This window comes from Periplaneta americana, chromosome 3, assembly GCF_040183065.1.
Source record: "Periplaneta americana isolate PAMFEO1 chromosome 3, P.americana_PAMFEO1_priV1, whole genome shotgun sequence".
In the NCBI taxonomy this organism is placed as follows: Eukaryota; Metazoa; Arthropoda; class Insecta; order Blattodea; family Blattidae; genus Periplaneta; species Periplaneta americana.
This window is the reverse complement of record NC_091119.1, coordinates 76,608,942-76,621,564: the sequence shown is the minus strand read 5'-3', so window position 1 is coordinate 76,621,564 and position 12,623 is coordinate 76,608,942. Positions and strand designations below refer to the sequence as shown.

The following is a 12,623-nucleotide window of genomic DNA, read 5'->3' as shown; positions in this document are numbered from 1 at the left end:
TATCAGGGACAGGCATGATGGCCAATCTGCCAGCATCAGATTCACGAATGCCACCCAGACCATCTGTAAGACTTGGACAATCAAAACACATATAGGACACACAATGGCCAAAATGTGCCTAAATGTATGAACCTATCCTGGGTCCAGTCCTTGTAAAGTCAAGTTAATCCAAGTACAGTTGTAATTTATATAGTTTTAATCTGTATGCAGCAAGAATTTTGTTTATGTATTATCCTTTCTAATAAAACAACACAAGATCATTAGAAAAAGAAAAGAAAATATTTGAATTTATAAATTAATGATTATTTTTTCAGTGAAAAATGTTACAGGAATATCTGAAATACAAATTTACAATATTCTTTATTTTGTTTATTTATGGCTGGTTTCATCAAACTTGTTATTTTATTAATGCTTCTTTAAATTATTTAAGTGTTCGTTATGATGAATTTTGCATTTCTAAAATTCAATATTTTCAAAAATTTTGGATAAGTTTCTTGCCTATTATATGTCTAATAAGCAGTATTAAGAACAAGTTTTTTTTTTTCAGTAATGAACTACAACACTCAGCGATAAAATGTATAAAAATAGGATGATTGATGACTGAGCTGTTATTAAAAAAAATATGTATTACATATTAGTCGGAAAATATGAGTTTTAGACATTTGAACAGCCCTAGTTCTTAAACTAATTGCAATGGAGAGAGAGAGAGAGAGAGAGAGAGGGGGGGGGAGAGGGGGAAAGGGAGGGGGGAGAGAGAGAGAGAGAGAGAGAGACTTGTCCCAGAAAGTGTAACACGAGAAACTTGTTTTATAATATACTATTGTAGACCAGGTAAAACTTCATCAATTTATTAAACACACACTAAACAAATGGAGAGTCTATTGAGGTCAGAAAAACTCGATGTGAATCCTAATTCAAATTTGGCAGCATTGGCATAAGCTTAAAATATTTTCTAATGTCATCAGAGTTGCAAATGCATCTCACTCAGATAAGTTTGGTCTTCTGAATAATTCTGTTTTCCCTCAGTTTATGACAGGCATTTATGATTGTGAAAACCATAGTGGCACTATAAAGATGTTAAAAGATATTTATATTAAATTGGTTGATGAAGGTTTTGCAAAACACTAGCTTGCAACCAGGATTCAAGGAACCAGCAAAAACAACTGATCAGTATTTGGAGGCCCTAAAAATGTTAAGTAAGAACTGCAATTTTAGAGCTGTATTTGCAGAAGAGAAACGACACTGTATTGGAGATGCTTTTATTACTAGTCTGTGAAATCCTCAAATCGAGCAACGACTACATGAAAGAGCCAACTTGGCAACATTCATGGCATATATTATATTATTTATACTACAAACATAAATATCCTGATTGATTACAGTAATCTAGTACATGATAGTTTTTTAAGATTAGCCTATTTTTTATTTTCACTAACACCACAAAATACTGATGTCAACCCATTTGCGCCCCTGCTTACTTTATGGCGATGATGATGTTCTGAGATAGAGGCACCCATTATGTCTGATTCTGTTAGCCCTGTATGATAGGATGACATATGATTATGGAAATAGGCAAGATGAAGATTAAAGTGGTAATGACAGCAGAATGAATCCAGGGCCCAGTACCGAAAGTTACCCAGCATTTGTTCTTAATAGATTGAGAGAAAAACACGGAAAAAATCTCCTCATCCAGGCAACTTGCCCCAACCAAGACTCGATCACGGGCCTGCTAGTTTCGCAGTCAGACACGATAACCACTACTCCAAAGCAATGGATGTCATTTGGAATACATTTTTCAGGGGAAGCAATGGGAAGTTTGAAATGCTTAGCGCTCAAAGCTTGACTGTGATTTTCCGATCATTACTGGACAATGACTATCAGTGTTAATGCCATATAACTCTCTATGTACATTCTATATGACTTAAGCTATGCATTGACAGTCTTGGTTCATTTTCGACAAAAAAAGTGACATCCATCATTCTTGCAGTGGACTCTTCATATGTTATCTGTGTTACCTTTTTTATTTATTTACTGCATATTTTAGTTATTTACAATGCCTTTTTACCTACTAATTTTAAACACTTAAGCCTAAACTTCTGGTCTAATAAATAATCAACAACTACAGCTCGATTCAACGATCTTGGCCCTTGTTCTCGCTTGTTTGGCTAGTGAGCGAGCTGTGTGTTGCATCATAAGAAATAAATATAATCACAAACGTGCATGGAAGGTATGAGTAGAGAGAAAGAATGAAAATAATATCTACAGTCACACTCAAACCTCCTGACATTTGCAGGTGCGTCTGCTTATTGGCAATAGCCAATAGCAGCAGTACTGCATTGTAATGTATGAGCAAGCCTACTTGCCACTTCGAAAGTCTCAAAATCAAATAACAAGTGCGCTCGGAAAATTGGTATGTTGTAGGGACCCTGCATGTATATATGATGAATGTTTTCTGAACACACAGAAACAAAAATCACATTTCTACCCCCAGTGGTTCCAATTTTATGGGTTAATACAGTAAAACCCCAATAAAACGCTGTACAAGGGACCGTGTGTACCCGCATATTAACTGGACCATTACACAGGTATACTAATTTTGACTTATATACAGTACCTATTAGCATTTTTCTTTATTGAAATACATGAGTCATGAAAAATAATACAGTATTACTCCATTATGTAGCCTTTGTACTGTACATTAAAGACATTTACAATATGTACTGTAGTTCATTCTTTCAAAAAAAAAAAAAAAAAAAAAAAAAAGTCATGCATGTGCGTGTTCTCCAAGTCCTCATGTTAACCACACTTCACTTTCCTTCTGATGTTGCAAATGCAGTGATTGAGTCGTGATTTTTTATTATCGTCCTTAATGTCGATGATCGGATTCCTAATGAATCAGAGATGTTTCTGATTAAGAGTAGGCCTACTGTTTTCATCTTACTTTTGTGAGATTTCCAATTTTTCCGATGCAGAAAGCGCTTTTCGCATAACACTCATTGTAATCACACTCACAGACACTCAATATGCTAAAAGACAACAAATTGACCTGCAAAAATGTCCATTCAATGTCCAAAATGTTTCATTGCTGTTACAGTACATTGCTGAAAATTACATCGAAAATATTCCACAAAAATAGCATATTATGTGGGACTTGAGAGCAACAAATGAGATATTTTATAAAGGCGTTATATATGAAATGCGCAGTCATATAGTAACTGCTATTTTTGCAAGAATATGCTTCGGCAGCATGGACATAATGTTATTTAGGGCCATGTCAATTCATTTGTACAAAAAATTACTATTTCAAATTATGCCTATCATTCAATTTATTTTATCACACTGCGCCTTTGTGTTATTCGACAACTTTATTAACCCTAATAAAAATAAAACTATTACAAAACTTGACATAAATTCAGCAAGTTTGATTATTTACGACTAACTTAACTATTTTTTCTATATTTCGTGACTTTTAACCCTCAAGCAGGGGCGCCAACTTCTGTAACACAAGCAGGGGTGTGCACAAATTTTATATCATTTATTTCACTTATAACTGCTTTAATAATATGTTGTATTGACTTCTTTCTTATTGAAATAGTGTTATTAGTGTTCTAGTTCTTTTATTGAGGTTCTCCAGTCATTTAGTTCAATTTTAAATAGTTTTAATGAAAAGAACAAAAAAAAAAAAAAATTAATTATTTTTATCTATATTTTATATTGTATTTTTATTTTCACTGTGGTAGTTACACATTTACTTACAAACATTATCAATGTTGTTGTACATTTCATGATCTATTTGTCAATAACAGTTACTACATTACTGGTACATATCAATAAGAGTTACTTTTTTGCTTGATGAAACCTATCAGTTTTCCGCAACACACGAATCTTAGCTTCCTTCCCCACACACAATTATCATTTTTTAATGGTCCTGGCAAACAAACAGGTGTTACATTTCATCTGTGTCCACTTATTCTTACTTCTGCCACAAGACACACACCTACTCCTTTTCTTCATTGGAGGTTCGTCTACATTCTGATGCAATTCTTCTTCTGGAGGTTTGTACAACTGTAGAAATGCTTTGATGTCTGAGGATAAGAAAGCAGTCATTGACACCTCAATGAGCAAGAGTTTCATTAGTTGAAGGGCTAAATTCTTCAAAAATTCTCTCCGAATAACTGACCTATTTTCCAAATTAGCCTTAAAAATAATGTAAGCTTTGATACCTGCCACATTTAGCAAAGTATAAAAAAGTGCTAGTGGCCACAGTGTATGTTGCACTAACTGGTCCACAGTATCCACACCTCCCTTTGTCATGTTGTAATCTAAAATTACTTAAGCCTTTTTTGTTCCACTGTCAATCACTTCTTGGTCGTGCATAGTGGACAACAGTGTAACTGATTTGTTCTTTTTCGGAACATAAGAAACGAGTGTAAAATCTCTCTGATAGCCAAATATGCTTGAATCTACCTCCCGATCTTTGTGTGGCAGAAATTGACGTGGAATTTCCCTTTTATCTTTCCGCAAATTTCCTACAATTGTTATGACCTTCTTCAATAGAGATAAACCTAATGGATAGCTTGTGTACCAATTGTCTGTTGTTAGGTTCCTATTGGAATCACAAAATGGCAGCATCAGCCTTTCTACAATCGAGAGGCTTGTTGGAAGCATGGAATGGTCCATCAGGTTGTTTCCCACAGTACACCTCTAGGTTGGATGTGGAGAAAGTCTTAGCATCGCATAGGGCAAAAATTTTAATCCCATATTTAGCGGGATTTGTTGGGAATGTATTGAATAGAATTACATCTGCCATGAAACGGTTCCAATTTTTCATCAATCATGATGAATTCACCAGGATTGCAACACGTTTTGCAGTTATCTGTGAATGAATCAAGTACTGTACAATTGGCAGCTAATTTATCAGTTCCGATATGTCACTTCTCGTGCTTTTGTCATCGAATCTGATGGACCTGAGAATCTGCAAAAATCTGTCATAACTCATACAGGCTCTCAAAATTTGTATGCCAGTTCCATCAGATGACCATAGTTCTAGCACGTTTGTGTGACTTTCTTTCTTAGTCCCTATCAGGTACAATAAACCAAGAAAAGCATTCCTCGACACTTTCCTAAGTCTCCTATCTCGGTGAAATTAGTATCAATTTGTTTTCTTTCAATAAACAGGTTCGTACAGCAAATAATATGATCAATTATATTATCATTCATGATGCAAGAAAAAGCCTCCATTTCACTGTTTACTACCCTTGCATTCCCCTTCTTCGCGATGTTCTTCTTTTTTGTTTTGCTTTATGTGGAGTATGGAGTCTTACAGCCACATGGTAACTTTGTATCGCCCAACATAAAAATTGTCATTATCCTCTAAATCCTCATCGTAAGAAGAGCCTATGTATCCTTTTTCAGAGTCTGAATTGTGATCTGCAACGTCATTATTGATAATTTCCCTCTCATCTACGTCAGAAGGAGGATCGTCATTGTCATCTGACACTTAATTCATCACTGCTAGAATTTCATCATCAGTCATTAGAACCAGATGCTGAGTATTTGTAGGCCTATGTTTGGATATGAATAAAATAATATAAGCCCTATATAATAATAAATTATATATAATATGTATTGTAGAATATAGGCCTACAAATTTGTATTGTAGAATATATAATATATGAGGGGTTCAAAGCAACAGTGGTGTAAGTCAGTTTTTTTTTATTTTGACTTATGCCTCACATAATACAGTGGAACCTTGTCGCTTTCATTTGCAACATTGGCGTATGTCATATTTCTTAAGGTTACATGTAGACGGCAGTTGAAAGCAGAAGCATATACAAGAATCTCAATTATCATCTGAGCAACACTGGCGTAATTCAGCGCGTCAAGTGAGCCATTGTCCATGTGCTCACGCATAAGTGCAGTGTCTGTTTCATTCATTAATGTTCGTGATAATGGACAGTGACTGTGATGATCTAGACTATTTCGTTAATGGTAAATCTTTTACACCATCAGGTGAGTCCTAGAGCGAAGGTAAACTTATAGTTACTACTACTTTTACCGTAAGAATATTATATTTTACAATGAAAATATAATGCACAATGTGGGAAGGATACCATTGATGAATACCATGTTTTTTCAGTCGATCTACAAAAAGCACTTGCATTTTCAATACTCATTGCCTCAGTCGCATACTACAAACATAACTTGTACTATTTCAATTTCAGTTGTCATGATTTATCCAGTGGCGGATCTTTCATGTGTGTTTGGGATGAAACCCAAGGATCCAGAGGATCTCAAGAGATATCTTCGATCATCTGATTGGTACAATACAATTAAACAAGTTCAAAAAAGAAATGTATTTATGGTCTATGAGATGAACCAGGATGATTTCAAGACAACTAAAGAATTCGAAAAGAGTATCATATGAAGGAAGAAGAATACAGATGGAGAAAACATAAACTGGTTTCAAATTCAGTGAATCCGCTTTGACCATTCCAAACCATATACTATATTTTACAAGACCACCTTAAATGATGACATGCCAATCAGTCAGCTCGACTTGAAACCAGTAAGGAAGGAGCGCCCAAAATATTTCTCGACTGTGATATAGTCACAATTATACAGTAACAGGAGGTCCATTAGTGTCCAAAAGAAGAAATATATGCTGGATTTCTTGAAGTTCATACCACCCCTACACCACCAATATTTCACTTCATTATAGACGAGTAACAGGGAACACTTGGGTTCATTTGAATCACTGTCTGATGATGATAATGAATAGGCTGGATCTTTAACAGTTCTTTGCTCATTTGAAAACTATTGTAATGATGATAATGTTAATGAGTGTCAGAGGTTTTCAATATTTTGTTTATTCATATAAAGTATTTATTTGTCTATCGCCAGTAAGTTTTTATTTATTTAAGGTCATTTTGTTTAATTTTAATGTGTTTGAACTCGTCTTTATACCTCATAGTAACATTGATGACAATTTTTAACACGACTTTCACATTCTAGGTCCAGTTACAAAAAGCAAAGTTTACAATATCTAGGGTGACCAGACGTCCTCTTTTGTCCGGACATGTACTCCTTTTTAGGCCTTTGTTCGGGGTCCGGGTGGATTTTAAAAAATCAAGAAATGTCCTCCTTTTCGTAACTTGTATGCCTGATAATTTGAAATTATCTGATTTGACGTTTTTTTCAAGTAATTTGCCTGTGGATGGCAGCAGCATCGACGGAATATACTCTTTCTGTACTCTTTAATTTGACTTTCATATGTAGCTAACTGTAAAATCATAATTATTAAGTTTTATCATAATTATTTTGTAATGAAATAGATATTAACATACTTTTAAGTATGGTATAAGTCTAAATCTGTACTGTAAATATTTTGTAATAAAATAGATATTGACGTATAATTTAAAGTACAATATAGGCCTAAGCTTAAATCTAAATAGCCACCGGCGTAGCTCAGTTGGTTAAGGTGCAGATTCGAGCCCCGCTTGGGTTGATTACCTGGTTGGGTATTTTCAGAGGTTTTTTCCAACCATAAGACAAATGTCAGGTAATCTATAGTGAATCCTGAGCCTCATGTCGCCAAATATCATCTTGTTATCACCAATCTCATCGACACTAAATAGTCTAGTAGTTGATACAACATCGTGAAATAACCAAGTAAAAATAAATAAATAAAAGTACATAACATCTTCTGTCCTCTTTTTTCGAACAATGTCCTCGTTTTTTAACCTTTGTGTCCTCTTTTTTTTTTTATCTATGTGAATCTGGCCACCCTAACATCATATTTTGTTCTTTATTGTATTATTCAACTATTATAATGTAATATAAATGTGAAATATAATACCAAAATTATATAATAAAGCCTTTCTTTCATTTCTTATATGAAATTCATTCCTTTATTCATTTGTTAACACAGAACATTCCGTCATAATGTATCTAGATTTTTCAGTACTATGAAACTCAAACATTTCAATATCACAGTTCTTACTATTAGTGACTTATGCCACTGTTGCTTTGAGCCCCTCATATAATATATAAATGAAACGTATACAATACATAGGTTATTTATATTTAATGTAATGTACGGTACTATATACGCACATGCAGAAACATGAAACACAGCAAAAATTACTAGTTTACATGACACTTACTTGAAGGAGGCATGGCGCAGATTTGATCCATTTGTGTCGTCTCTGTTTTAAATGTTAAACACTATTGTCAGATCATCGGATCTGTGCCCCTTCAGTGCTGTCGTCGTTCTTGGAAAAGTTAATGTCTGTACTCACTCCATTCCAACCGCTTTCCTCCCACCACATTAAACAGCAGGCCACGAACCTTGCCGAATAGGGATGTTGCCAAACTTCTGTCAAACGGTGTCATAAATAACTGATACTCCGTGCACCAATATCATTTCTTTCAATCAAAATACATCTTGTATTTCTACATTTTTTAAACCTAAATCCCATGTCTCAAATCACTTTCCATAGCGTTTCTCTCCAACCTTGGAAATTATTGCTTCTCTCACAACCTTCAGTAATTTCTTCAATCTTGGAAATTCTTTCATCTACAAGAATTAAAGGTTCCCTTGGTCTGTTCTTCCCTGGTGATTCTAGCTTTTCATCTCCTGCACAGACTCTCTCTCTCCTGATTTTCTTTATTAGGAGCTCTGACCTGTCTATATAAATTACATAAAAATGTTGTATTATTAGTATTAGATAAATATGTAATTTTAATACGTAATTAATTGAAATAAAATAAGCCTCACCTGTGATTGCAGCTGCTCTTTTCGTTGCCTGATTTATAGGAAACAGGTACTGACCTGTTTGTTTCTCTTCATTGCAAAATGCTATTACGTACTTGCTTATTAATATTTCGTTCACCACTCTGTGCTACAGTATGCATGTTGAGCTGACAACACTGGACTGCAAGTGCAAATGAACTGTCCCGCAAGAAGGCTCAAAATTGTGAATACTGGGGGAGAGAAAGGGAGAGAGATAGGAATGCAGGGAGAGAAATGAATTACCGAGGCTGAGAAGGAATTAGGGTTCAGTTTGCATATCTTACAGGGGCACAGATCCGATGGTCCAACAATACTTGTGTATCGACACACACACGCCAGAAACTCAACTGACACGCTTGTTAAGATTCGATTTGAGAATAGATGTAGTGTGGTATTTTCCTTACCATTGTTAAGTAAAAAATTCGAAATATATTAATGGTGGTATCATTATTGTGCCAGCGCCCCTGCTCGAGGGTTAATTTCATTCAATGCCATCTGATGATAATATTACTATTATTATTATGAAGAAGCCTTCTGCATCTCTCTATCAAACCAATCTCAGGTAAAGGGTCGTGCTCCATAATTTAAAAATTACTGCTGCTGGGAGACAGAAACGGAGAAAGTAGTTGTGATGTTGCGCTCGCAAAATGTCAGAAGGTTTGAGCGCGACTGTATGCTCATAGCTGAGGAACACTCCATGTCAAGAAAATAAGTCGTCATAACATTTTTTAGTCAACAGGCATAGTGGTTAGTAAAGGGACATGTGGAAGAATATTGTGTTTTTAAGACGGAATGTAACGTGACATGATAAGAAGGAAGTGTTAGGTGTTATGACTGTGCGACCCAGCCCGCCAGTAGTGATAAGTAACTCGATCTTAGTCTATCTACTTACTTTTTGCAAGAGCCAAAATCCCTAAATCAAACTGTACATTCATTGCTTCTTTATTTCATATGTACCTTACATGACTAATCACCATGAGTTTTCCTTCTGCCATCACCTTATAGTCATGCTTCATACACAAAACGTACTCACCTGTGTGCCCCTGCAATTTTTGAACCACTTCCTTTGTTTGAAGATTCCATATATATACAAAGTTGTCCTCTGATCCTGACACGATCCACTGGACAACAATAAGACTGATTAAAAGCAAGTAAGGAATAAAAAAAAAATATGATAATGTCTTAAAAAAATGTTACTGTACCTTTCCTCCTGTAACTGAGAAATTTGCAAAAATGCAATACTTCTCATTACGGTGTCCAGTGTAAGTTTTGAGGCACTTTCCTTTACTGTAGTCCCAAAGTTTTAGTGTGTTGTCCAATGTAGCTGCCAAGATGTATTTTCCATTTGGTGAGAACTTAACAAATGATACAGGCGGATTGTCATCATCTATCAAGGTCTTTAAACACTGGCCTGATGCTGTGTCCCATATTCGACTGTATCAAGTGAGAATACATAAATTAATTTAACTCTAATATTTAGAAAAATTATATCTACAGGTTTCAATAAGTAAATTTAATAAGAATAAATCTTCTTACTTACCACAGCCCATCATAACTGCTGGATACTATAAGAGAGCCATCTCTGTTAAAGTGCACTGCACTCACAGGGTCTGAATGGGCTGGCAAAGTTTTAAGACACTTGCCTGTTCGTACATCCCATATACGAACACTCTCGTCAAACTGTAAGAATACACAAAAATGTATTCACTGTATTTTCTAATGGTGGGCTTCCGATATTTCACAATATTACACTACTCACCGAGCCTGACACAATGAGGTTTGATTGTGGGTTGAAGTTGCAACAAAACACGTAATTGCTATGTCCTTTCAGTGTTTTGAGACATTTCCCCTGCAGAGAAAGAGAATGAACATTTTAAACCGAAAAGTTTCTGATGTTTGGAAATTACCAAAAAATGCATAACATTCTTACTGAGCTCAGTTCCCAAATCTTGAGTGTCTTATCATCAGAAGCACTAACAAGTAGTCGACTGTCACTTGACCAAGCAACATCAGATATTCCGAGTTTGTGGCCAGATATAGTTTTCTCAAATTTGCCATCATAAGCTCCCCATATCTTGATCAACTTATCAGCAGCTGTAAGAAATAAATGAATTAAAATAGAGAAAGCATGATTTTTAAAGTAACAAAGTGTTATCTGCAGTGCTTGTAAACAATACTTGAGTTATATTTGATAATTTTTGGACGATCGTATTCTTTTGAAGAGACAAAGAGGAAGACAGAAAATAGGAAAGATCGGAGAATGCCGGATTTACAGTGAAAGAATTGTCATTTGGCAGAACACTATGTATGTATGCATGTATGTATCTTTTTGTTGTCTCGTAAGTTAACAATATCACACATTGCATACAGGCCGTCCAATGTTAAGAAAATACAACTGTGCTTACGGCTGCGGATGTCACATGTTTAGGCGAGTTGCAGCATAAACACAATGCTAGCAATAATAATAATAATAATAATAATAATAATAATAATAATAATAATAATAATAATAATAATGTACGCGTCAGGTAAGGGGAGCGAATTTGATGTCGAAAGAAATGTACTATTTTCATTTATGATAAACACATTTTAAGATTTTAACAAAATAACTATGTAGGCCTATATTTATAAATGAAATGAAGGATTAACTTAAGATAATGGTTCTATACCATCCATATCCACTTCTCTGCTGCTGCTTGATGATTCGTCTGACGAACTTCTGCCAAGTTGGATGATCAATAGTTGGAAGTCATCCTGGATCTCATCTGTTTTCCACATTTGTTCCTCGATGCCTTTTACGTGTTGCACATAGTTCATCCAGCTGCACAGTTACCGTTGCAAAACCATCTTCAACTAACTTTTCCAGTTCTTTTGTTTTGAAATGAGCATTATTCACATAAACATGGTGTTTCACTCGAGACCAAGCATAGTCTATAGGGCTTAACTCACAATGATAATGGGTAACCTAAGCACTGTGTTCCTTTGCAAGTTCATCGATTATAAACCTATCGTATTTCCATTTATTATTGTTTATTATGTCCCTCAGATCCTTCTTCAGCATGTACTCTTCATACACGATGTTGTGCGACTTAAGTCACTCTCGCATTGTCCTTTCTCCATGACTTTGTATTTTAGGAATCTGTTCCATCCTTCTACTATGATAGGAAGCATTGTCGGCAACTATCACAGATCGTGGAAGGAGGTTTGGAAGAAGCTTCTCCACAAAACACGATTTGTAGCAGTCACTATCCATTTCTTTGTGTGCATCAGCAGTATTTTTCTTACATAAGAATACCAATTTTGAATTTGGAACAAATTCATGTCCGTTGCCAGCATGAACAATTGTAAATCAAAGCCCGCAACCTTTTGGAGTCGTTAACCCGGTGGGAAAACCTGCAAGGAAGACTTGTCTGGCTATTGCAATTGTTCTGCCTGCCCATTCCTTTTCTACCATTATTCCAGTATTCACCAAAGTTTCATATGTGTAGACATGTAGACAATATTTCGACCTTCACTCCTATACACTCTTACTTGTCTCAGGTACTTGTGATGCCATGACACAATATCATCCCTTTCAATAACCATTGCCTTGTTACCCCTCCGCTCGTAAACGAAGTGCAGTTCTTTCAACAGCAAATGAAAAGTAGATTTTGTGTAGTTTGAAAGCTCAGAGTCACTGTTAATAGCTGCAAAAACTGTGTTCAATGTCGGTGGTTTATTTCTGAGAAGAATTCATGCACTTTACACCATATCTCACTCCTAACAAAATCGTTGTATTTCACTTTCCTACTACAGTGCCTTTCGCTGTTGAGTCGCCCTTTGCACGGCA

The 12,623-nt window shown here is 35.3% G+C and overlaps 1 protein-coding gene across 4 annotated transcripts in view; it reads right to left on the bottom strand.

Moving 5' to 3' along the window:
* The window catches only part of wds (WD repeat-containing protein wds), a 64,787-nt gene that overhangs the window by 20,110 nt on the left and 32,054 nt on the right, over positions 1-12,623 (bottom strand). For 3 of the 4 annotated variants that reach the window (XM_069820805.1, XM_069820806.1, XM_069820807.1), the window contains exons 3-7: positions 10,725-10,888; positions 10,554-10,643; positions 10,335-10,474; positions 9,997-10,228; positions 9,828-9,915 (exon numbers count right to left, since the gene is read on the bottom strand). In XM_069820805.1, the coding sequence (XP_069676906.1) occupies positions 9,828-9,915; positions 9,997-10,228; positions 10,335-10,474; positions 10,554-10,643; positions 10,725-10,888 (714 nt within the window). The remainder of the gene's footprint in view (positions 1-9,827; positions 9,916-9,996; positions 10,229-10,334; positions 10,475-10,553; positions 10,644-10,724; positions 10,889-12,623) is intronic. The other variant, XM_069820808.1, reaches the window with a different exon arrangement.